Source organism: Melozone crissalis, unplaced genomic scaffold (genome assembly GCF_028551555.1).
Source record: "Melozone crissalis strain CALT ecotype California unplaced genomic scaffold, PUWL_Pcris_2 ptg000014l_1, whole genome shotgun sequence".
NCBI lineage: Eukaryota > Metazoa > Chordata > Aves > Passeriformes > Passerellidae > Melozone > Melozone crissalis.
This window is the reverse complement of record NW_026535792.1, coordinates 15,426,489-15,452,958: the sequence shown is the minus strand read 5'-3', so window position 1 is coordinate 15,452,958 and position 26,470 is coordinate 15,426,489. Positions and strand designations below refer to the sequence as shown.

Genomic DNA, 26,470 nt, shown 5'->3' with positions numbered 1-26,470 from the left:
TTAGGATGAATAACTTGCAGGATGGAGCACACCCTGAAAGCTGGGTCAGTGTTTTTGTGACACTGTTCTGGACTTGGTTCTGGTTGCCTGTTTTGTCGCTCACTCATGAAATAATGCCTTGTAAGCATCACACAGGTCCTGTCTGTTATCAAAAGTATGTGGCCACAGTGAGATCTGACTGAGAAGTTTGTGATTTATAAGATTCATTAGAACTGAATGTTTTATAAAGTTTTTTGGTTTTAGCAATTTAAAGTAAGCCCTGAGCAATGTCACTAGCAGGCTTAGCAGTCTATGACTTTACAGAGCCAATATTCTTTTACTTTTTGAAGATATGTTTATTTTTTCTCTCTCTCTCTCTCTTTTTTTTTCTTTTAATATAGATATAAGTATCCTAAATCAAAATGCTTCAGCAGAGAGAGCTAGAAATATTCTAGCTGTGGAGACTTCTCCTACAGACCTGGTGGGGGAACAAGCAGCATCCCAGCCTGCACCAGTCCAAGGAAGTGCCATCAATTTCTCACTTAAACAATGGAGCACTGAGATCAAGTAAGTTGTGAACCTGGGACAAAGAGTTCCCATGAGATTGGTAGTTCCTGACCAAGACAGTTTCCTACATTGCTGTGTGGTCAGTGGAGCTTCTTAGAATGATGGGAGGTGATGGGGTGGGTTTGTTTGTTGTATCTCTTCGAGTAAACAGACTCTTTATTTACTGTTTCGAGGTTTAAGGGAGCATTATTGTGTAGCATCACTGATAGCTGAAAAGTCTTGTACAGCACTTCCAGTGATGACTTTGCACTCTGAACCCCAGTGGTTGTTGAGGCTGAGTTGTATTCTCAGCCACTGCTGCTTTTTCATGGAGCAGTCAATTCCCAGCATTGTATTAGTCCTAGTACTCAGTGCATAGGAACTATTTTTGGTGATGAAAATCAAACCAATATAAATCCTTGGGTTTTGTTTTCTTCTGAAAAGAAATGAAAACACATTTGAAGTGGGCACAGATTTGAAGTGGATGTAGTTCAAATTCCTGAGCAAAAATGTGGCAGACCCCTTCTCTACAACATCAAAACCCCTCACTCACAATGACTTTACTCTCTAGTATTAATTGCTTTAAGGAAAGCAGTCCCATTGGTTTTCAGCTCTCCTGTTGGATTTCTTTCTAAAGAATTTTGTGGTTTTCTTGGCCCACATAGATGGATTTTCTACTTCTGCTTAAAGCATGTTACAGTGCTAATGCAGAGCAGCTCACAAAGCAGAGCTGTAGCTTTGGTTAAAAAAGCTGCAGCATGTAGAGCATGTCCTTGAGCTGGGAGGAAAATGCTCATTTTCATCACCACTGCAAAGTTAAACAGATCCCCTTTAAAGCTTTCTGGTTTAGTGCAGAGATCTGAGAGGTTACCAGATGGTGCTGGTTTTGGCTGTGGGTTGTTTTGGGTTTTTTCCCTAGTGTTGTGGTTGGTTGTTTTCCTCCCTTCTCCAGCAGTTCTGTACCATTTGGGATGGGGGAAGATCTGGCAGCCTTTGGAATATGTGTACTCTATGCAGTGTCTTACTGGGTTGTGATCAGTTACAGCCCCAGTGTTAGGGGATGGATCAAAGTGTGTCTAAAACTGCTGAGAGTTTCCTCTCTTGCTGTGAGCACGTTTTTTGGTTTATATTTATGAATTTGTATTAAGGTGTGTAGATGTCTCAGTAAAAGTCTTTGTCCTTCCTCCTGAATACATTTACACACATTTAGTGTGATGCTGTGTGACAGAGAAGATATTGCTATAATAGCTGTATTTGCATCCTAGGTAGCAGTTGTGATGTAACAATTGGGGGGAGGGGAAAGAAAAATATGTCTTGGAGTTAAGCAGTGTATATATTTACAGTAATTAAAGTTGAAATGTGCTTCTCTACTTTTAAAAATACACTTTGATGTATACAGACATTTAGGCTTGATTTTTTTTTTAAATTTCATTTTCTTGCTCTCACCTACTTATTTATGCAGAATATAGATTTGGAAGCATACTGAATTACTGTAACCTCCAGTTATATAACCATAAAAACAAGACTTAAACCCCAAACATTTAAAAATAAAGATTCATTAGATCATAAGATTGGCTCTTGTGTAAGTTGTCCAATTGTAGTTAGGGAAATAAATGCTGTTTTCAAATTTATCTATTTAATCTTTCATCTTATTTTAATCTAATAGAAAGCTTTGGAGGACTGCTGCTTGAATGCCCTGAACAAACCTGTGCAAAAGCTTCACAAAACTCAGCATCAGCTATGATTTTTCATGGGCCTAACAGCAGTTCTTTAAAGAAGCTTTTCGGAAAGTCACTTGGCTTGTTCTTTGTGGTTTTTTTCAAGCTTTAGAAGGTGCTGTTCAGGCTTTTGAATGTTAAGGCTGAGTGAGTGCAGAACAGGCACAGAGAAGAGAAGAGAGAATGTGGAGTTTTGCCTGGTAAGAGATCAGCCACCATTTGGAGAAGAGGTGTAGAGATGCCAGGGAACACCTCCTGAGACACTCACTGATATTGGGTGTCCAATCTATTATTGCCCAATTTGATCTACATAATTTGTGTGGAATGTCTGAACAAAGAAATTAGGCTTCTTGCCCCCAACAGGAATTCTGATTCTTTCTGGAAGAAAATGAAATCTGTAGCGTAAATGAGTCTTTGCCAAGCTTTTAAATTGATTGCTGAAATAGTTTTATTAATAACCATTAGGATTTTTTTTAAAATTGTAAATATTTATCAATTAATCAGATTATAAAAGTTGTGCACTACTTAATGATTGGCTTAGAGTTCATGTTGATGAGATGTTAAATCTCTTGTGAAGCTGAAAGACTGGCTTGGATCATAAAATGATCTTGAAAGTGTAATATGGGTTATTTTCTGCTTAAGTTTTGAAGAGAGAATGTGGATGATTGAGTGAAAGCATCTTAGTGAGCTTGCACAGACTCTGTGGAAAATGCTGAGAGACTAAATATATTTCCAGTTCTATGCCAAAAATATTAAACTGGTTCATATGGGTTGATTTGGAATGTTCTTATGTAGTTGAACAAAGGCTTTGCAATACTGAGCTATGTTAATACTCATGGATGTAAGAGTGGACATTTCCTGAGTGCATGATGGTTGTGGGGGAGCTGGGTCAGGTGATCTCATCCTGCTGGGAAATGTATTGTTCTCCTATAGAATTATATGGCTGGAATTCAGAGGCTGCCCCTGAAATGTTCTTGCAGATAGTTGGCCATGTTCCACCGTAGAAAAGAAAAACTGCAAAGGAGTCTTGTCATCAGCAGTTCAGCTGCAGCAGGTCTCTTGGATGATCCCAAGTTTTGCCTTAATCCCCAGTATGGAATTATAACATACATGTGCTTTGACTGCATGCTGTTCAGTTTAATGCTTGGCAGTTACCCTAAAATTCTAAACTACAGCTGATCAATAAAGAGATGCTGATTGTAAATCCTAACTTTTTGTACTTGCCCCCTGCAAAAACAAAGCTAAAACAGGGGGATGCAAAAGACTATGACATTAAAGTAAAATAATTCTTCTGTTCTTGGAATTTAGCTGTTGACTGCAAGTGCTATTTGGTAGTGTATGTTTTGTTTTCTTTGAGCTTTTATTTGGTATTGATTTTGTCTGTGTTTGTAGCTTATTTTTAGTTTGCACTGTTTGAACTGTGAAAAGCCCCTTATAAAAATAATGCAAAATGGAGAAATATTTGTCACATTTTCCTGCTGCCTTTTCACAGAAATTCCATGTCCTCCTTAAGAAAAGGAAGTAACGACAATCGCAGGAGTATATTTTATACCACTGAGGAGTGGGAATTGCTGGATCCAACCCCAAAAGACTTGGAGGACTCAATGGCACTGGAAGAAAAAAGGAAGCACCTGGCAGAAGGAAGTAAAGGTAGAAGTAGAAGAAGCAAGGGGATCATATGCCTTACCTTGTCTAGCATAGAGTACCTTGTTATGTCTGTCTCTAGGAGATAAGTGGAAGCTTTTCTTTTTCTTCACAAACCACATCCAGAGCTCTGTAAACTATTTTTTAAAAAATTGATTTCTTAGGATGTGTTTGGGGTCCTCTGCCATTCAAATACAAGAGAATAAAGACAAAGCCTTGTTATCCACTGGTGTGGGTTTCCTGAGCATGCTGCTGGTTTGTTTTGTCACATGGCTTGCAAAGTAACAAGGCAAAGGGGAGTGCTGGTGTCTGTAATTGTTCACTTGAGTGTCACCCACTGAAGCAGAGTTGCCTTTAGACTCTGTGAATGTACCTGTTACCTTGGCTTGCTTCTGAAATGGGGCACAAGTAGGGATGGACATGAGGCAGCAGCTCATCTGTGTATTGTAACTGGTTCTCAGATTTGACCAGTATCTGGAATAACCTTGTCAAGATATTTTTACATCTCTTTAAGATCACCTTAGGTGACATCCAAGTGATTTAATCTGTTGGAAAATATCCTGTATGTGGAGGTGGAACCTTACATTGAATCCTCTTACAGGAGCAGTAGGTTGTGATATCAGAGATGGTTTGTGATATCAGAGATGGTTTTGCTCTGATTATTTGAAGCAAAGTTTTATTTGCCATAGTTACGGATACCTTTTATTTTCTCTAATGAATTGTAAAGTTCTCTTCCTGTCTTATATGAAAAGTGTTAATTAATGAGCCATTTATTTATTTATTATTTATGAGCCAAATTTATTTAATTTATCTGGGAGGGGAGAATATTTTTGAGCTTTTTTTTTCCCCACCAAAGGAAGCAACTTGGAAGATGAGGCATGTTTAAAACTATTGTGTTGAGTGGTTTGAAAGCTGCTTAAAGTCTGATGTTAATAAGTATATTTTTTAAGGAAATCTGAATGCTTTGAAATGCCTTTTTACTAAGTGAACCGAACTAGAAGAAATTGTTTTATGCAGGACTGACTAGTTCAGCTTTTCCATTTGATTTTGGCCGCATTCCACACAAAGCAAGGCGCCCCTTGAAGGATATGATTGGATCAAGCAAAAACCGCACCAGCAGCGACTCCTCCCCAACAGAGTGCTGCTCTGGCAATGGGAACAGACTGCTCTCTGAACTGCAACTGAAGTATCAAAGCCAGCAGGAAGAGTTGGAGAAGCTGAAGAAAGACCTTTTGAGCCAAAAGGTAATTAAACCTTCAGGCAAAGTGCACAAAAGCAAATGGGTCTGGCAGGTGATTGGGAGTTTAACCCTTCTGGCCATCTCACTGTTTCAAGACCTGGTTGATTGTTATAAAATGATGGTTCTAAACAAACTTTTGTGTGCAAAAAGTCTTGAAGCAAGAAGGACCATCTTTTACATCTGTTGAAGATAAGATCCCTGAATAAAACTTCCTTTGCACACTGTTCATTAATTGGTTTATCTGTCTTCCTTGTTCTCTGAAGTGAACTTGTTTGGTGTCTGCCAGGATCCCAGCTGATAGTCATAGCTTCTTTTTCTGTATGTACATAAAATGTCTTGGGAATGTCTCCTTTCAGATTCTCTTTGTTTGTCTTTTGATTCTTTCAATGCTAGTGCAGTGGGCAGGAAATAAACCTGGCTTCTTTCTCTCCTCAGGAGGGGTTTTGTAAGATAGGTCTAACCATAATGTGTCTATATAGACTGCACTCACATGATGGCCATGCTTGTGTGTCCTCAGAACTCCAATTTATTCAATACCTTGCTTTTATCTAAAAGAACTTCTACTCATTTTAAGAAGAAAAATATTTTAGATCTTGTGTGGAGTTGTTGCTTCTGCTATTTGAATTTTGCTGTGTGTGAGGTGATCAAAGGGAAACCAATCTAGGAGTCTGAGCCCCATATTTATACTCATGTTAGGCATTATCTTTCCTAGGAGTACATTTGAGCTTCTGAGCCTGCTGCTGTGGGAAATCTCACTGGTCTAGTGCAACACTTCATTCACAGCTGCTTCTGTTTTAATAAGAAGAAAAACAGTGTCTTAGGTGGTCATTTCTGTGGCAAGATTTTCTAAACAGCCTTTCACAGACTTCCTTTTTGACAAAGCAGAGGTTGTTTTTTACCTCCTTTTATTTTCTCCACATCCGTTAGAGAAGAGAGCTCTTAGTTACCTTTGCTTTTTCCATTCTGTAACGATTTCCTGTTAACTTTTTGGGGCTTGAGCCTCTTCCTGTTCACCCTACAACAGGATGCCTCTCTTGTAAGCAAGGCTTTTTTCAGCTTCCAACAGCTGCTGGGCCTCAGCTGTTCATTCCTTTTCCTTAACCTGTTGTAGCTATTTCAGGCAGGATCCTTATCTCAGTGAAGGACACTGAAGCCATCTCTGTAGGCCAGTCATTGTAAGGTGTTAGCCTGCTAGAAATCATGTCATAAAGTGTTTCTTCTTCTCTTTAAAACACCAGCATGAGGTCTTAACCCATTGCAGAAACTTTATTTTGTTTGACCTTAGATTTCTAAGCTATAAAATTTAGAAACTTAAAATTTCACCAGGTTTTTTTGCTGTTGTTTTGTAATTCTCAGGAACTTGTTCGACTTCTGCAGCAAACAGTGCGATCTTCCCAATATGACAAATACTTTGCAAGCCGCCTTTGTGAGGGGGTTCCCAAAGATACATTAGAGCTGTTGCACCAAAAAGATGACCAGATTTTGGGCCTCAATAATCAACTTGAAAAGCTAAATCTGGAAAAAGATAGTCTCCAGCAGGAAGTCAAGAATTTGAAGTGTAAAGTTGGAGAACTCAATGAGCGGCTGGGAATGTTGATGGAAACTATTCAAGCTAAAGATGAAGTCATCATGAAACTCTCTCGTCAACTCAGCGAATGTGAGGACAGCACATCCTCTCAAAGTGGAGCAATAAATTCCCCCACGGCCACCTGTACTAATAAGGAGCTACAGGAACTGGACAGACTAAAAGTAAGAGCACTGTCTCTGTCTTGATGCATTTCTTCTGTCTGTAAAAGCACTTTTCAGTCTGCTGTACTGTTTGAGATCACTGCAGCAGCTCCCTAGGACACTCATCAATGGAGGCTTTCTCAGCTTGGAACCTCACTTGGAGCTGTTATGTGACAATCTGATGTGACAATCTAATGACAAACCAGAACTTCCTTCCTTTGGGCCATCTCTAGTGCAGGGCTATACTTTCAGTAAATTAATCATTGGTGTGGAGCAGAAGAAATGTAAGAAATAATGAAAGGAGCAGGAAGGATTAAGGGTAAAAGGAAAATACAAGCATGGAAAATACAAACAAAAAGAAAGCTTGCTTTGGTTTTTTTTATTCTAAATATAACCCTAACCGACTGAGGCTTCGGCGTGGGCTAGGTTGCCAGCTAGTGGGCAACAAAGAGCATGTGGAAAAGCAAAGGGAAGCTCTGAGGAGCCAAAAAAAGAGGGAGGTGTATAAGAACCTGTTTTACTAAAGCTGCTACAACTCCTAGTAATGCTTTATTTTTATTCTGTAACATACCTCTCTGAATGTATCACAAGTTCTTAATGGAGTTACTGAACTTATCCTCTTTGCTCTAAAAAGGCTTTCTTGCCTTTGCATAAATTTGTATTTCAAATTGATTAACATTCCAAAGCATTTGGAATATAAATAAGTTGCTTAAACATATATAATTTTCTTTCTTATATGTGAGCCTGGTAAGTTTTAGTAAATGAAGTTGAAACCAGAAGTCAGTGGTCTTGGCAGAAAGCAGTCAGAGCTCGTGGATGCTGGGGAGTGTGAGAGTCTGTGGCTGTGGGAGGTACCAGCCTCATCCCACAGGCTCAGCTTTCAGAGGCAGTGTTTGCAGCTAGGATCTGAGTGGATTAGGCAGGGAAAGTCATTGTTAAGGATTTATCTTTCTAGGAGGCAGACATGGAACTTTTACTGTTAATGAGGGCTGCTGAGGGTGGTGAAAACCCAAGGGACGTTCATCCCCTTTTTTTGCGTAGCTGTGGCCTTTGGGATGGGCTCAGCCTGCATGTGCCTGCTCTCCCTGCCTGTCCCCTGACAGCAGCCAGCTGCCTTCTGCAGGCAGTGGAGCACTGGGAGGGATGCAGGTGGGGCACAGCACCACCCTGTGCTCATATTTGGCATGCGCGTTTCATTTTCATGAAGTCCGAAAATAATATTTGATTTGTGCCTGATATTTTTAATTAAAATCCTATTAGTAGCTGCTGTTTCTATGCTCTAAGGTGATCTTTATCTGACAAGCATAATCCACTTTGTTTTTTTTTATCAACAGGACAATCTTCAGGGTTATAAGACCCAGAATAAATTTTTAAATAAGGAGATTTTAGAACTTTCAACTCTACGAAGAAATGCAGAAGCAAGAGAGAGAGAATGGCAGGCAAAGGTCAGCATGTTCTCACTTGGCAATGTCTAAAGCAGTTTTCCATACTTTATCCATAAATCTACCCAGGAAATGGAACCATTTAAATGTATTAAATATGATAGCTTAAAAAAAAAAAGCCTTTCAGTCCTTACAGACCAATATTTCTGAATGGGCTCTTGAAGGAAGTAATTGTTTTTAAAATTGTGTGACCCAGTGGATCATTTTGATAACTTATGAACAAAGGCATGTACATGTCTGAAAACATTGTTTTCTCAGAATAAAGGCTGTAATGATTTTTTTTAAAGGTCAGTGACAGGATGTGTAAGGCTTGGTAGGTCACTATCAAACTTTCTCCTGAGCACAAAGGATGACTATGGTATAGTGAATGTCATTTCTGTCTACATGAATGTGAGTGTAGAGATGTTGCAGATAAATAATAAAGATTTCCAGTGCTTGGGGTTAGGGAAGATGCACTCATCTGTAACTAAGGTTAGATACCTGTAGCTGGTTCAGTAGCCTTTGCTTTTAGTTGTTTGGAAGCCATGAACTCAGTGGCCAGGCTTAAATGTATTTTTGGCATAGAGGTGTGTGCTTACAGTTCTTACCTGCTATTACCTAACTCTTATGCCACTTGAGTTGTCCTTGTTCAAACATGCACAGACTAAAGCTGCTAAAATGCAACCAATTTGTTCTTTTAAAGTATTTCATACAATGCAGTGATAATTAAGGTTTACTCAGAATTTCCATATGCAAAAATACGTGTGGTGGAAAATATCTGGTTTACTATGCTGCCCTATGTTACAAAAATGGGAAAGTTAAACTGGCTGTTCTTGACTTAGATGTTTCTAAGCAGCATAAACCAAGAGAATAGCATTGAGACAGGTTTTGAAAGAGGTGTAGTACAAAGTGTCTGAAGATTTGTATCATGTATTGTTTTCTGCAGTATACCAGCTTAGAAGCCAAACTCTGCCAGATTGAAAGTAAATACTTGATCTTGCTTCAAGAAATGAAAACTCCTGTTTGCTCTGAGGATCAAAGTCCTGCTAGTGAGGTTATCACACAGTTACTGGAAGATGCCTTGAAAGCAGAACCTAATGAACAACCAGAACAAGCATTTTTCAAACCCCACCTGGTCAGGTAGTTAAATTAAATGTGTGTGTGTGTCTTGGCCAGTGGGCTCTGTTATAACACTGGAAAACACAGTGAGAATGTAGTTGCAGGTTTGGGTTATTTATTGTATTTCCCTTCATTAATCACGGAATAATCTTGAAATCCTTTTAGCTGTATAAAAACATTGTCTTGGGGAGGATCTGGTGCAGGTCGAGATGCAGATTGAGGTGTGGGTGGTCTAATCTGCAAGATGGGGCCACAAGCCTGGTGGCACCAGCCAGGCGAGGGACGCTGGGAGACACAGCGAGGACTCGGGAGGAGGAGAAGGGCTGTGAAGACTTGGACTGGGAGGGGTTAAAGCCCTGGGATTCCTTTGTTGAGGGCACTTGGTGTCAGTGGCACAGCCCGGGCTGTGTCTGTGTGCCTTGAATACAGTGTTCTATGGAGCCTGAGGCTCTGCTGAGGGATGGAAGCTGTGAGGAACCCTGGCCTGGCTGTGAATGTGGGGTGAGCAGGAGCTGAGTGGGGACTGTTGGGGCTTTGGCAGTGACAGTCTCTGCCAGGGAGTCAGAAATGGTCCCACTGGGAAGTTTCACTGGCAGTTCATTATTTGAGATGCAATATCAAACTTAGACAAAGGTATTGCCCTACAGCTGCTGAGGAGATGGGTACATTCCAACTCAACCATGTTGTTAAATAAATTGCTTAATTTGTGTACCAATATATACAGGAACATGGGCACCAAGTCTTTTGTATATGGAATTGTACAAGTAATTGTTAAGTAAAGAATATACTTCAGAAAAATGTTTAATAAGAAGAACTTGAGAGCTATGGAGAGTGGCTTTGTGGTGGGAACTTGAGAGCTTCTGGGCTACTGAACATATTTTTAAAACCTTTTTTCTTCCTTTCCATTACAGTGAATATGATATATATGGTTTTCAGACTATCCCAGAGGATGATGATGAGGAGAAACTAGTAGCAAAATCACGAGCTCTGGACTTGAGATCACTTTCACTGAGTGAAAATAGAGAGATCTCCACAGGAGTGAAATGGGAGAACTATCTTGCAAGCACAATGAATAGAGAGATGATGCGCTGTGTGGAACTGAAGAACCTTATTCGCTCTGGAATCCCACATGAGCACCGGTCCAAGATGTGGAAATGGTGTGTCAATCTCCATGTTAAAAAGTTCAAGGACAGTGCAGTACCAGGCTACTTCCAAATCTTGCTTCAAAAAGCTCTGGAAAAACCAAATCCTGCATCCAAACAGATTGAGTTGGATCTCTTGAGGACTTTGCCAAACAACAAACATTACTCCTCCCCCACATCTGAAGGGATCCAGAAGCTGCGAAATGTGCTGCTGGCATTTTCCTGGAGAAATCCTGATATAGGATACTGCCAAGGGCTCAACAGGTAAGGTTTTGCTGATCTTGGTTAGTAACTATGCAGTGAAACACTTAATGAGCCTTTCAAATCCCATGTATAGCAACATGGTTTTGAACAAGAGTTTGCTTAATGAATTATGTGCCCATAATTTAAAATAAATAACTATCACATTTTTGAAACCAATGAAAAAGCAGTTGACCTGCATAATAAATTTTGTAAAATCAACTTGGCATCAAAACTGGAACTGGAATTAGCTCTTAAGAAATGAGCTACTCAAAAGTAGTTTTACATTGACTTCATGTCTTTTGTAGGGGATTGTGTTGCTTTTTTGTGTAAGAATTTGTTAGGTTTTTCTTCTTCTAATGCAAGCAGAAAAAAATGCTTGAAAGCTTTTTTCAAATTGTTAAGACAACACATTTCAGCATTTTCCACTGGTGTCTTCAATCAGAATTGCAGAATTTAAAGGAGATTCTTGTGTTACAATGCAAAGAAAAAAATCTGATTTGTTGCAGTTGCCTTTACCAGAATAACTTTGCTACTTGGAGATCTGTAGTAAATGAAGGTGCTACTTGAAGCAGGTGTGTTGGTCTAACACCCTGTCTCATCCCCATGATGTAATATTATAGATGTCCACTTGTGCACTATTTTATGTACTAGCATAGTACTCAGAGCAGCTTTGTCTTTTGAAAGAGCACTGAAGAAGTAGTAGAATAGAAGCAGTGAGTCATGTAGTAGAAGTGGTGGGGCGGTGGTGGTAGCAGTAGTAGTAATGTGGAAACCTCCACCTAACACCCTTAGGATAAATATCTCCTTTCTAAACTAGACTCTGTTTAGAGGGCTCTTAAAATGGGCAACACCAACACTTCAAGAAATTCTTAGATCAAGTTTTTGCCTTTTTCTGTTTTCTTACTTAGCTGAATGCAAATACTTGGTGTGGCTGAGAAGGCATGGCTTTGCCCCATCTTAAACTTCATCAAGTTTTGCTGTTCAGTGCTCTGGTGTTGATACATTTATCTCTGCTGAACAGATAAAAATACTGTAATGGTTCTTACTATAGTTTTTATCTTTAATAACCTTCTCCTCCAAATAAACCCTGTTTTCAGGTTGGTAGCAATTGCACTTCTGTACTTGGAACAGGAAGATGCTTTTTGGTGTCTGGTAACAATAGTGGAAGTCTTCATGCCTCGTGATTATTATACTAAGACACTGCTGGGATCCCAGGTATGAGCTCTGCTGGGATAAAGTCTGGTCCTGCTGTAAATTGGGGTCTATTGTTTTTAGCCAGTCAACAGCTTTCCTCTACAACTATATGATGGGCCTCTTTGGAAGGGGATGGGAATGGAGTTGACCAGGGTGGGTTCCAAACACAAGGACCCTTGTTTGGACAAGGACTCTAACGACAAGGACTCTAACAGGGAGATAGTTGTTCAATGTCCTGCTTGGAGTCCTTAACCCCCCTTCTCATTGATAGATTCACAACCCTGAGCTGTATTATCGTTCCTTTCCTCACATTTGGGGGAATGGTGATGCTCTGGGGGAGGGCAGGGTGAGAATGCATTTGCAGTGCTGTGGGCAGTAGCCACTGTAGCATTCCTGCTTCCAGGTGAGGCTCTGGTCCAGGCTGCCTTCTCCAGCCAAGTGTTTGCCCAGCATTCTCTCTGCTCCTGTGCTCCTGCAGCACTGGTGACCAGTACTAGGAACACCCCACCTGTGTTGGAGGAGCCTTGTGAGGCTGGGGCTGGGTTGAGAAGCAGACAAGGGCAATCTGCAGTGGGGTAGCTGTCTGTGCTTTGGGTGGATCTAGCGTGGAAGTGTGAGGCAGACAATCCTGGGTTTCCTGGTTACCTCTGGAAAAACTTGCACTTACAGATTGGTAACAGCCTTGTTCTGAATGACGTGCTGTACAATTGGAACAGTAACACTCTATTTGTCATCTCTTTAGGTTGATCAGCGAGTGTTTAAGGATTTATTGAGTGAGAAGCTTCCACGACTACACTCTCATTTTGAACAATATAAAGTTGATTATACTCTCATCACTTTCAACTGGTTTCTTGTGGTTTTTGTGGACAGCGTGGTTAGTGACATCCTTTTCAGAATCTGGGACTCCTTCCTCTATGAGGGACCAAAGGTGAACTTACTGGGCTGAGTTTGTTCATTTGTTACCTGATAACAAAGCACTGTGGTGTTACTGAGTGCAGGGCTAAATGAAGGTTGCTTTGCAAAACTCCTGTTAGTTAAAATGACATCTAGGAAAAAAAACAAGGGAGGAGCTATGCAAAACCATTCAAAATGGTTTTCCAGCTTTTGGAAATAGAGGCTGGGGCAGGGAAGGGAGATAGAAAGAGATGTGACTGAAGGGCTTAAGTGCAGCCTGTGCATGAGGAACTCTTGTTGGGGGTTTATAAAGATGGTCATGACTCAGTGTATTCTGTACTTACAAAGTACCAAATATTATATGTACTTTTATCAGGTAATATTCCGATTTGCCCTGGCACTGTTTAAGTACAAAGAAGAGGAAATCTTAAAGCTGCAAGATTCAATGTCTATTTTCAAGTACCTTCGCTATTTCACACGCACCATCCTTGATGCCAGGTGGGTAACTCACACTGGGGTGGCACTGAGGGACTTGTGGTGGTCCATGGGAGATGTCTGTCTTGTGCCTTTGGTGTAGTTTTCATCTAGATCCTGATTCTTATATAAAGCAACTAGAGATGCAACCAACTGCTAGGATTTGTCATGAGCACTTTTATCTAGCAGAGACAAATCAGAAGTGATGTAGGCTTAAATAGTAATTTTTGCTTGGGAAGGAAATGACCTTGTTTAGGTGTTATATCATGGTAGCAACAGGTCAGAATTTCAACCACAGAGGAAGTTTCCCTCTACATTGCAGATGTAACTTGTTACTAAAATGTTTTATGATAAATAAAAATACATCCTGGCTCAAGCATTAAAGATGTGAGCCCTGTCCCCCACAGCTTAAATCTCTTACATATGGTTAATGGACAGGCTCTTGCCACATAGTTCCAACTGGTTTTAAGATATACTTGGAAGCAGAGAATAAATACAAATTAGATACTTTTCTTGTCTTCAATCCTTGCATAGGACTTAGAGTTTGTAAATTAGGGTCTAGTGTTTTTAGATTCCTGGTTTCAAGACTGTAGAGCAGCACGTTAATCTTAAAAAAAAAGTCATGTTGGGGTTGGTTTAATGTCTGAAAATGTTTTGCACATCTTTTGAAGCTCACTAATTTTCAATTTAGAGAAAAACTGTATATTGAAATCTGAGACTTTTTTTTAATGTGATGAATTTCACAAAAATTGAGGCTTACACTTTGACTCCTGCTGCAAGAGTGCTATTATTTTTACTGCTTGTGTTTCAGTTTTGCCTGGAGAGAAGTTAAAGCTGAATAAGTTTGTGCTTGAAAGGGATTGCTGGGATTGACGCAGAGAGAAAAAAAAATTCTTTTTTTTTGTTCTTACCTAATCCAAACAAAATTTTGATATTTAATCAGAGTTGAAGTTTTGGCTTTCCATTCTTTTTCCACTTGTGGAAATGATGTCCTGATTCTCCTGTCTAAACTTTCTGGTGCTGAAATAACCTTTTTTAAAGATTTCTGAAATTACTGAGTTTGGTGTTAACAAAATGAACTAATTAGGGATCATTGAGGGATGGGGAGTTCAAGTGAGGACAGAAGGACAGAATTCAGTACATCAAAGATATTTGCAATACAAATATGCTTTGTGCTGATCTGTAAGGCTCTGCCTTTTGGGGTTTTAAGAGTGGAAGCAGTGCAGTGCCACCTGGAATTTGCCTGCTAGGACTGACAAGACAGAATTCAAACTGCCTGTTTTCTTATTCTGCCATGTTTGTACAAGTTTTACATCATCAGCATCTGAGCAGTACAGGAGCATGTAGAATGAGGCCTTTCTTGAAATGGACAAAAAATGATCCTGTTGAAGAGGAAAATTCAGAAATACTTATTTGTATAGAATTCATGGATGTTCTGAATGGTTAAAATCATTCTGCACAGAGTTTCCAAGTTCAAACTCTGTAGAAAGAGAGAGGTCTCTACAGACACGTGCATAATTATATTTCAGTTACAGGATGTCATAGCTGGTTTTTGTGCAGAGCCATGGCATGTTGTGCACAGGTAGAGAAGCTGCTGGAATATCTTCTGTGTAGAAATAGCAGGAAATCATTCCTTGGTCACTCAAAAATACAAACCTACCACTAAATAAACTGTCCAAAGAAGTTTTCTTAATATTTATTTCTGATAATTCAAATAGAATAAATTAAATACTCCAGTTCCCCTTTTTTCCTTAGAAAACAAAGATGGTTTTGGGTGTAGATCAGCAATAATGATGTAGTTGGATGCAGTCTCTTTGGACTGATTAGACTGAGCAGTTGCTGGGTTTGCTGGGGCTGCAGGATGGTATGGTGCAGTGTGACTCTGGAAGGGGCCTGGATCCTCTGTGGTGCTTCACATTGTGCCCTGACAAGTTTGACTTGACACTGGTCCAGAGATCTCTGTGCTCCAGCCAGCAGAACAACCAGATCATTCTCACTGTGTTGGAAGCTTTGGCTTGTCCACGTTCTGTATTATCCTTGTCCTTGTGTGTGTTGTCCCTGGCTTCATCTGGTCTCCTGATTGTCAGGTTGTCTTGGTTAACTGGAGAGCTGCGTGGTTTGGAATTGAAGGAGCTGCTGTGGGTTCTGTGGAGGAAATGATCCAATCTGTGTGGGTAGCTGGATGTAATGAGTATCCAAGTATAGCCAGGGAAGCTCTGATGACCCAAGCTTATGTCTTCTGCTCAGCATTTCAAGGCTGTGATCTTTGTAGCAGAATTTACATGTGGCTTGGAGAACTCCTGAGTGTTTGATTACATTCAATCTCTTGAAATAACCTTAAGGCTGAATGCTTTATAGAAATTTCTTGAAATATTGATAACATCTGAGACCTATCAAGTGCAAAAGAGACTGGAGATATGTCACATATGATAGCAGTTGATATGGATGAAGTTTAAAAGCCCACCAAATATGAATGATTGTCTTCTACTATTGTGTAATCTTGCAGGAAACTGACTGCTATTGCTTTTGGAGACCTGAACCCTTTTCCCTTACGCCAGATCAGGAACCGCAGGGCCTATCACCTGGACAAGGTGCGCCTGGAGCTCACAGAGCTGGAAGCCATCCGCGAGGACTTCCTGCGAGAGAGAGAGACCTGCCCAGAAAAGAGAGACCTTATTAGTGATGATGAGGAGGATAGCTGAAACTGCTTAATATAAACTGTCCTTTGGGATCATGACCAAAGTGAGTTCACCTCCAAAACACTTTATTCATCCTGTGAAACAGAATGTAAACTCGTTGCTTTTGGAAATATGCGGGACAGATTTCCAAATCCCAGCACTTTCAGAAATACCACTTAGTATGGAGGCCAAACACTTCTGTTTACATTTATGTTCCTGGAATCATTTGTAGAGCACTTAATATCTGTCTCAGTTTAGTCAATCAACTGAATTGACAGTTGTTTACCCACAGTGCACCATTAATGCTTGGATGTGGAACAATAAGAAAAGTCCATGCTCTGTTACATTCATTGTCATTCTGAGTTTAGGGGTTTTTTGATGTAATCATGTTTTTCATAGTGCAGGCTCAATGTGAGAGGACATCCATATTTCTTGGATTTAGGTTGGCTCCATCCAGCCTTTCTTGAGGTAGCTAACCAGAAAACCATGGGATGAAGATTCCTTTGTCTTTTCCTGAAGTGTCATGCAATGGATCACGAAACAGAACCCTTGAATATTTGTAATCTAAAGTAAAGGTAAAAGAAGTACCTATTTCTGTCACTGCCTGTCGAGTGTGTACTGAAACAGTGGTAGCAAACATCATTTCTACTTTTCAGAGCAGCTGTGTTGATAAAGATTCTCATTAATGCAAAGGGGTTTATAGATCAAACTCTCTTTAATCAATTTTATTTGTATTCACTGTTTTGATTTCAATGGTTTAAAAAGGCCACAACCAAACTCCAGATATTATGGAAGAATGGAGCTTGTCACAGGAGTACCATGCTTTAGGAGCTAATTTTTTGCATATTTGTTGGAGGGTTGTTTTGTTATGGCTTTTTGTTTCTATTAGGTTTTTTTTGTTGTTTTTTTTTTCCCTTTTCTTTTAATGCTTCTTCCTCTTTAAGACCTAAGGTGAAGTCTTGCTCTTTAAGAAGAAACACAGCATTCTTTCTGAGTGATTGTAGAGCTATTGTACAATAGTGGTAGTGACTGGGTTCATAAAATATTTATCAATCAGTCAAAAGAAACCTAAAGATCACAACATGCACATGGGAACTGAAGATCCTTTTTCAACAGAAAAATGCAATATTCTCCTAATGTACTCAGCTTTACTGTGTGTTGGATGCACTTCCTGCAAGACAGCTGTAAGGAGCAACATCTGGGCTGTTGAGCTATAGTGATTCTGCTGTGGAAATGTTACTTGGGACCATTTCCTCTCCTTTGGTGACTATAGCAGTATTCATAAGTGGTTCTTGGGAGAAAGAGGGTTTCTTTCTTGCTGGGTATTCTCTGGACTTTTGCAATGTTTTTTCTTGAACTGTTGGATTTTCAGAATGTTGTATTGACTACAGTGTGTCATGATAAAACTAGGATTCAAATACTAGGCAGCAAATCACCAAACTCTGGGGAAGTGGTTAATTTGCAAAAAAGAAAACTAATCATTGGGAAGAGTGAAGTGCATCAAGCTTGTATTTTGTCCTTTGGTTTGTTTTTCTAGAAGTAGTAGTACTTTATTTGGTATAATCATGTAACTGTTTTAGTCAACTTAAGTGGGGGCAGAGAGAAATCCTGCTTCTGTTTCACAGCACTTTTAAAAAAAATTTATTTTAGATAATGTAGTTGTAGCCTTCTCCAAGTAATCATATTATAAGTTAGTTTATATGGAAGGGAACTATTTAATCAGAGGTGAAATTGTAACTTAGAGGACTACTTTTGATATAAAAATCTATGCTTCCTGTATGATACATAATTTTTTACCTAGCCAGCAAATCCTTGCCAATAAGGAACGGATGATGTGATCATCTGGATTTGTATGTTACTAGTCTTCTGAGATGTCCCCTATGTTGTCTGTGGTAGGCAGTAGCTAGGGATTTTTTTTCTAATTCCCTAGTTACTTTTGGTTATGTACTGGAGGGCAGGGTTTTGATATTATTGCATGTACTGTATTCTTTTTCTACTTACAATCAGTATTTGAATACAAAAATGGGACCAGGTTTTCTAATTTTCTAGTTATGCTGTCTTGGTTTTGAAAGAGCTGGTCTCTAAATCAATATGTAATGCAGGCTTTTTGTTTGTATGTTTGTTTTAATGATGTTGTCAAATGCTAAATGAATTTTTTTAAGGTGAAGATCTTCCTTTCAGTGACCACAAGTGAAATATTAAGGTAAAGAATTTAGATACATGTACTTACCCTATTCCTACAATCCATTTTTCTTTGGCTTTGAGTCTTCACTATGAACTAGTCCTATGACTTGAGGAGATGTTTTCAGACTATTCCATTGGAGAGTTTGGGTTGTGAAGATAAGGCTAAGCTTGAGGCAATGGTTCAGGAAGTTCTTTCACTGACAAAACACGACCTGCAATATTACAGGACCATTTCTGTTAGAGTTGTGCTGATGGTTCAGTTTGTGTGCACATGTGTTGCTGTGTTTCATTCCATTAAGTTGTTTCCAGTTGTACAGTAAAGCTAAGTAGCTCTGTTTCTTCTGCCGTGGAGTGACTGTTACCCCTGAATGTCAGGAATCCTGTGGAAATTGTGTTGTCTCTGGGTATTCTGTCAGCTTGCAGATAAGAAATGAGTCGATGCTGTTATGCTCAAGTCCCCAGCAAGCTGTTGGCTTCATTTTGTTAAGCCTTGTTACTGATTTAGTGATGAGCTAAAAGGTCAAAAAATTGCAGAGGCTTCTCACCTCTGGCCACTAGAAGTCTCTGCCGGACCAAAATGAGATGTGTAGCAGGAACTAACGTCAGGGGAGCTTGCCTTGCTTGCTCTTGCAAATGTCATTGTGTGACTTAGTTTTCTAGTGGTGCTTAAATCTGGTTCCCTTGGAGAGTAGTAACTCATTAGGCACATGCAGGATACACAGGCAGTATTTAAACCTGATGAAACCAGGCCAAAATACCGTGCCTCAGTGGCCTGCCAAAGCTGAACTGCACAGAGCCCAAGAGTTTATGCTTGTGTGTGAACTTCTGAGGTGGTGCATGAGGTTTACCATTCATGCTAGCCAGACAGCAGGCAAGTGACCTGTTCATGCACATAAGAACCACCAAAAAATATTTTAACTTCAAGGCCTTGCACATAATGTGCAAAGAGTTCCTCATGTGTGGTTCCCAGAATATGTGATGTAACCCAAACCACTAAGTTGCATTGTGCAGAATATTCCTTCATCTCTATTCATGTGTGCATGGCTTCCTGGGGAAACTTTTCATTATTTTTAAAAGGGTCTATCATCTTCGGTTAAATAGGCAAAAAATTGGTGCACTACACCTCTAGTTATTAGAACTGCACAGTATTTCAGCTTGACCTGTACATGTTTACAGGTAGTGTTATCATTCAGTATTATCCCATTGTTTGGTGGTCTTCTTTTTACCTGCTATGTAATCAATAAAAAGGATTTTTCTGTTGCCCTTCTGGTGTCTTCTGTGAGAGAGTCTCCCCTTCCTTTCAATGTTTGTAAAGATGGTAAGATATTTCAGCAGAAAGGGAAAGATTTCTTTTCTTAGTTATAAAACATCAGAAATGAATGAATGGTCTTAAATTTGACAGAGTTGGATGTTCAGACACATAACTGAGAAATGGCAAATTGATTAATTTAATGAAATTGTGTAGCTGTTTAAGTGACTGTTCCCTTAAGTGCCATGTTAAACATCAGCAATATGCGGTACAAGAAATATGAATCACAAACATAAGTGATGTTATCTTCAAGAAGATTGATGTAAAGAAAAAATAAATTGTTTATTACTTTATAGATTGCTCTGGTTCTTCTTCTTTTTTTCATATACAGATGGAAATATCTGCAGGTGTCATCAGAATAAACCAGTGGTAGAGCTTGCATTTTTGTCTGATAATGAAGTGTGAGAGGATCTCTATAAAGGAACATACATGTAAATTTGGCTTTGAAGCATGAAGATGTTAACCATAGACATGTTGCATACAGGTGATGCTAACTGGTAAACTTGTCATTGGTGTCCTTCATTTCTTGGGAGAAGAGAGGAGGGGAGACAAAATTTGCATAAGTGTTCACAGGAATTTTCTGAATTGACACACTTTCTGGGAAACATCTGTATAATATCTCCTGGCACCCCAAAAGCTTTTTTAGGAGGCTTGGTACTGATGTTCTGGCACAGTCTTTTGTAGTCAAATAAATAATTTCAGCTGTTTTGAAAATTTCACCAAGTACTCCATTAATTTGGAAATCAAGTCTCAATATCTGTCTTTCAGATTTGAATTTTGCACTTTGGAATTGCTTGAGTGCCTTAAAGAGGGAATACCTCAGCTACTTCATGTTACTTCATAGCTAAGTGTAAGGGAGGAAGGAAGAAGAGTTGGGACATGACTGTAATTGCATTTCCAAGCCTGTCTTTGGTATCAGAGGTGAATAGTGCACAGTTCTTGTCCTCTGGCTCTGCTACAGAATGGCAAGCTGTTATAGGAGTAGATATTGGCACAGCTGGAAATCTGTTCAAAGGGATTGCAAAACAGGATAGAGATCAGCAGTTGAGGCAGAGCACAACTATGGCCTAAAGACCTTGTATGCTGTAGGCTGAAAGTTTTAAGCCAGAGAAATAAACAGAAAATTCTGGGAAGGGAGTGCATGGGGAGCAATGTCCTTCCATGGATACTTGGCATGTTTAGCTTGAGTAGGTTGTGTTGCCCCGAGCAGCTGCTGGGGCCTGCAAAGAACAGCTGAGACTCCCATTTGCTCCTTAGAACTAGATTTGAAGCATCTGCTTTCACTGGGATTGCAGTAAGGATGTGAGTGTGGCTGATGAATGTTAAAAACCTGGTTCCTAAAAAATGCATAACTCAGTATAAACACAGCTGGCCTGCTCTGAACTGAGACCAAATACCTGCAGAGTCTCACTGCTCTGGCTGCCTTAGGAACACAGAGAACACTCTGAATCTGCTGGTATTACAAGGTGTCAGGTGTTCCTTCTCTGGGATTTTCAGAAGTGCTAAACATAGCTTTCTTATCTGCAGCTCCTTGACCTCCACAGAAAGCAGAATCCATGTAGTGCTGAAGCTTTAAGAATTCCCACACATGAAGTATGTTGCCTCAGATAATGCAAAGGAAGGGTGTGCTCTGCTTTGGAAACTTCCCCCCCTGGATAACAAGGTAAAAGGTTCCATCAGAAGTTAGCAGAGTAGTATTTTCACTATGATTATCAGCTGTAAAAGCCATATTTGTCTTCAGTTCAAGGATGCCCACCTGCAGTGCCAGCTTTTCAGACCATGAGACTAGAAAGCAAAACTCAGGACTATATACTGAATGTGATTTTTAAAAACACAGTTATTGAAAATATATCTCTCCAGTAATTATGACATTCAGTATTAGAATATGCCTGGTAAATGACGATGACTTTGGCCAACTAAGATTCCCCTGGTCTTGAGCAGCTGCATTTTGCCTTTCTCTCTCAAATGCAATGTCCCTTTGGTACGTACAAACCAGCTATGTGCAGTGAGTTGCCCCTAAGTTGTCAGGTTTGAGCTCATGAATGGAATCAGTGATGTCTTCAGGCACCGTGATTGGTGATTAAACTGTGGAATTTTGCTATTTGCCTGTTTTAAAAAGTGCAGGTGGTGTTCTTCTGGTTTTTAATCCTGGGACTCCCCCCTTGGAACATGTTTGGAACCTATAAGATGTGGGTTTCCTACTTTGTCACTTCTAAAGGAGGCTGGCAAATGTGTGGCTGCAGTATTTGCTGGTGCTCTCTGCTTGAAACACTGCTCAGGTTTGAGTTGTCTTTCTTTCCCTGTACGCACATAAAGGCTTTTACCTTCATCCAAAGATGTTACAAAGAAGTCTTGAGTTAATGTTTTAAGGGTGAATAACAGAAGCATGCAAGTGCAACATCCTTCTTAGGCAGAACTTGTATTTGGGCTTACAAACCCTATGGACGTGGCAACAGGGGTGGGATTCAATCTACCTTCACTGCTCTTGGAAACCTTTATTCAAAGTGAGGTTATTCTTGGTCTAGGGAGAGCTTGTTGCAATTTGAAAAGCAGCTGTAGCCTCTCAGGGTGTTTTGTTCCCTTCCTTGCAACTAGGAGCAAACAAAAGTGGTGGCCTTCCCAGTGCCCTTTTGCTCTGAGAATTTTGTAGTATGATTGCTGTGACTTCCACGTGATCATATCCTGTTGTAGAACTAAAGATGAGAAATTAAATATCTTTATTTCACTTTGAGAGAGCTCTGAATGCTTCCACTGCCCTTTGAAACATTTACTATTGCTCCCATTTCCTGTTCTCCACCCTGTGTAGTATCAGATGCAGCCACTTTCCTTTTGGAGTTGGAAGAGCTGCGTGGAACGTGTGGGCTGTGAACACCACTCCCAGGGCAGGCAATCAGGGGCACAGTTCATCCTCTTCACTGGGGACAAGCCAAGTTCCTTTTTAACTGTGATAATGAAAACCACTGCCTTTAGGTACTTGCCTAGAATAAATCACTCTTAAATTTAGCTGTCTTCACACTGTACTGCAAAGGAAAACATCCTGCTTATTTATGTGTGATAATTTGACATTACCATTGTGTTACCTTAATCACATAGAGGATTGGAAGAGAAGGCAACCTGGTGCTTGTAATTTATTTTGAACGTGTGAACAATCCCACTTTTTTATTCATTAGCAAATGATGGATAATAACTTGCCCAGAAGAAATGTAAGGAGACCTAAGAGTGTTTACTGTGATAACTGTGTGTCAAATGAAGCCGAAGAAAATCTAGTTTTACAGGTTTATGATACGAGAGTTCACAGATGAAGGATGTCATTGTTGGAAGGCAACACTAGCACTACGGCAGCATGGGAAGCAGGATGGCAGAGGTTTGTTACAGTAGTGCATGTTACAGTATTAATTGAGCTGCACAGTAAGATCTGGGAGCCTGTGCTGTTCTTTGTCACAGCGGTCTCTTGAAACAACGGGCAATTTCACTGGGTAATGGTGAGTTTCAGACCATGCAGTACCAAATCTAGGCTTGTGTTTCTGTTTCGGCTTGTAGAGAATAAAACTTAAGTGCCTCTCCATTGGATTTGTCTCCTCAGACTTATTTTCTTAGTACTGCTTTCACATATCCTGTATGTACTAAAGCAAGGAAATGGGATTCTACATCTGAGACGTTCCCCAGTGAGCCTGGGTGAGCTGCGTTGGACTGGAAGGCTTTGGACCGGCCCAGCTTGAGGTGTCTGCATCCCATCAGGGGCGGTGCAGGTGTGGCGCGGTCGGGGTGGTGCTGGGTGCCCCGCAGGCTGCATTGCCCCACACTGCCATAGACAGCATCGCTGCGGCCGGAGCGATGATCCCGCTGCCCCTGCAGCCAGCCCGGCCGGTCCCCGCCCGCCCTCTCCTCACGGGGCTGCCCTGGGCGGGGCGCGGAGCCGAGCCCGTCCCTCAGGGCCCGCGGCGGGCGGGGCCCTGCGGCTCCTCCGCCCGGCCCGGCCCGGCCCGGCCCGACCCGACCCTGCGCGCTCCGGGAGCCCGGCGGACGCGGTAAGTGGGAGCTGCCCCCTCAGCTGGCGGCGCCTCCGCAGGTTCCCTTCTCCGTCTTCCTCTGGGTCTGTCCCTTAGGCTGAGCCGCCCTCAGGGCGCTCCCGCTGCGTGTCCCGCCTGTGAGGGGTCGCGGCTGTGCAGCCCCTCTGGCCGGGCAGCTCCGGGGCCGCCGGCGGGTCCGTCCCGCGGGGCTGGGGGCGTGCGGACCCTCGGCCTCCTCAGGGCGTCTGCGCTGGCTGTGTGTGTGCCCGCAGCCGCCAGCCGGGGCAAAGGCAGCTCCCCGCAGCATCCCCACCACGAGCAGCTGTCCCCGGCAGGTTCCACTGGGGCCGGGCAGTGCCGCGGTGCCACAAGTGCCCCTGTTGGTGTTACAAGCCGCTCGGTCTGGCGCGGTTCCTGTCCGAGGCCATCGGGGACATTCAGCGAATGCTGTGCTCAACTTCCATCGTTTATCCGCAAGTTTCTTCCTGCCTTTTCCCTCAAGCAGCTTCACTTGGATTTCTCTACACCTGTTCCTCTGGCCAGTGAGCAGGGGGTCCTGGAGCAGCACAGGTGGAGGGGACCGGTTAGGCTGGCCTGCATGCATGTAGGGGACAGTCCAGAAGGAAGATGTGAGTTAGAGAGTGAAAATGCGTGGCAATTGCTCCTGCTTTGACTGATCAGTCACCAGCTGCAAAAGGACCAAAGTCACAGTGCTCACTTGCTTAATGCGTGAGGTAAAAGCTCATCTCTGGCCCTTTTTTGAAACATCAGCTGGTTTCAGACTTTCCCGTGCCTTTCTTTGTGCAAGAAACAGAGATCGCAGAGGCAGGTTTCCCTTGACTTTGGGGCAGTGCTGTGAGTGATGTGCAGCAGTAATCCTGGAAGGCGCCTCAGGGACGGGGACAGGCTCTGCCCGTGCCAAGCCAGCGTGCCTGGCCTTGCGGGCTTCCCCTGCGCCCTGAGCGCCCATCCAGGCTGTGCTCCCACCCAGCTCATCGCCCAGGCACGCCGGGCTTTGGGATCCCTGCCCTTGGCTGGCAGCTGGAATCAGCTGCTGAGCCAATGTGGTTTGTACATGTGCTTGAAGCGGAGCCTTGGAAATAGCCTTGGGTCATTCGCCGCACATGTAATTACTGCAGGGTAAATTTGGGGGGTCAGAAAGGGAGCCCTTGTGAGTTAGTGGCAGGAGCAGTGATTCCATATCCCTGGGATTGAATGCTCAGGTGGTCGGTGTGTTTTGTGTTCTTTACAGACACACAGTAGTAATAGTTGCCTTAATTTCCTGGCAGAAGAAGTTTTAGGCTACTTTTCAAAGTGTTTCAGTGAAAATAAAGATTTGCTGAAACTGATAGAACTTTTAACTGTGCTACGCTTACTTGGAAGTAGAAGGTAAAACCCACTTGGGTTGTTTGGGGTTGTTTTTTTTTTCTGTTGGAATTGCTTAGTCTTTTGTGGGATAAAAGAGAAAGAAAGATGGAAAAAGGAATGAAAGTGAAAGAAGAAAATACTTTAACGCTTTTAAAAATCTCTTTACTTTTAGCATAAAACAACAAAACTAGAAGACAATATAACTTCAATTTGTTTAATGGGTTTGGTTTTTTGGTTTTATTTTGGTGGGGGTTTTTTTCTTCTTTTCTGTTTATTTTTTTCCCCTTCATTTTCGAGATCATTAATTTAAAACAGTCTGGTTTTGATTCTAATTTGGTTTTGGTCATTTTTCAGTATTATAAAACAGTTCGTATGGGAGGTTTTTACTTTGGTCTGTTCTAATGGGTTTGGGCTTTTGGTTTAGTGTAACTAATGTTTTGTAATATAAAAGCATGCCAGGGGAATGCTTCTGAGTTTGGCAAAAGGTTTAATGATTTAGCTCATGTCAGGTGTACTTGAGAAAGTCAGATTATTCAGCTGTTACCTCAGTCACTTGAAACTGGTTTCCTTAGGACAGAAGAAACCCTAGGTAAAAAAAAAGCCAGGCTGTTGGCAAGAGAAGTGCTCCAGCAGTTTTGTTCTCACCTCTGATTTCTGTATTCTGCTCTTGTTTACTGGTGGGTGGACATTTAACGTGGGTTTGGTGTGTATAGACCAGTCACTGGTTGTTACATAATTAGGTAATGACGGGCTAATTACTTAACCTTTGCAGGGAAAACTTCATTAGAGAAGTGAAATAGAACTTCTGCTCCTCTTGAGAGGAACTGTGAGGAATCCCAGAGCAAAGAGACACTGAGAGGAGGAAAGGAGAGGGAGAGGAGAGCTCAGTGTGGGATGGTTGGGGAATGGATGTGGCATGTTCTGTGGAATGACACAGAAGCTCATCTTCTATGCTGAGGTTTCCTTGGAGCAATTAAGCTCTGTCTGATTCAGAACTCACTGAAGCAGATGCCTTCATCACCCTGGGTTTAATGAATTCTGGTGCAGCTCTTAAGCAATGGGAATGGCCCTGACTCACTAGGTTGTGGTATTGTTTGGGCACATGCCCCTAAGTGTTAGCATAAGGTGTGTAGCAGGAAAAAAAGTTGGCTGTTGCTTTTTCCTCAGATCCTGAACAACTTTTTTGTCTGAGTCCAAGAAGAATGTCTGTCCATCTCTAATTCTGCCTGCCTTCACTGGCCACCATAGAAAAAGCACCACCTGACTAGAAAAAAAAATAAGGCTCTCATTCCTGCTTGGATGTACTTGTGCTCTGTATTTGTAAATGGTGTCCAACAAAAACCTTATAGTGTAAGAAATCTTTGAAAGTGAAATCACCTTCGTTTCCTAAGGTGAGAGAAGGGTAACATTCATGCTTGTGAATGGCACTTCTATTTCAGATGAATTTTGAGTGTGTGAAGGTTATATTTCCTTGGCTTACCCTCTAGTGCTGTGCTAATGACAGTTGCTTTGGACCATCAAGTGCATGATCTATTTTGGGCATTTGCTTAGTGTGACTGTTGGGTGGGAGCCAGGGAGG

The 26,470-nt window shown here is 41.3% G+C and overlaps 2 protein-coding genes across 4 annotated transcripts in view; both read left to right on the top strand.

The window, feature by feature from the left end:
- Positions 1-19,806, top strand: part of TBC1D2B (TBC1 domain family member 2B) — a 31,123-nt gene extending 11,317 nt beyond the window's left edge. The window contains exons 3-14 of one of the 3 annotated variants that reach the window (XM_054272834.1): positions 381-546; positions 3,736-3,893; positions 4,905-5,131; positions 6,484-6,876; positions 8,190-8,300; positions 9,223-9,416; positions 10,307-10,801; positions 11,878-11,995; positions 12,717-12,902; positions 13,245-13,366; positions 15,849-16,084; positions 16,463-19,806. In XM_054272834.1, the coding sequence (XP_054128809.1) occupies positions 381-546; positions 3,736-3,893; positions 4,905-5,131; positions 6,484-6,876; positions 8,190-8,300; positions 9,223-9,416; positions 10,307-10,801; positions 11,878-11,995; positions 12,717-12,902; positions 13,245-13,366; positions 15,849-16,044 (2,366 nt within the window). In that variant the 3' untranslated portion in view covers positions 16,045-16,084; positions 16,463-19,806. Of the gene's footprint in view, positions 1-380; positions 547-3,735; positions 3,894-4,904; positions 5,132-6,483; positions 6,877-8,189; positions 8,301-9,222; positions 9,417-10,306; positions 10,802-11,877; positions 11,996-12,716; positions 12,903-13,244; positions 13,367-15,848 lie in introns of all 3 variants that reach the window. The other 2 variants (XM_054272835.1, XM_054272833.1) reach the window with 2 other exon arrangements.
- A 3,692-nt stretch (positions 19,807-23,498) lies between these two features.
- Positions 23,499-26,470, top strand: part of DAPK2 (death associated protein kinase 2) — a 32,058-nt gene continuing 29,086 nt past the window's right edge. The window contains exon 1 of the mRNA XM_054272696.1: positions 23,499-23,541. The gene's annotated coding sequence lies outside the window, so the exon portion shown is untranslated. The remainder of the gene's footprint in view (positions 23,542-26,470) is intronic.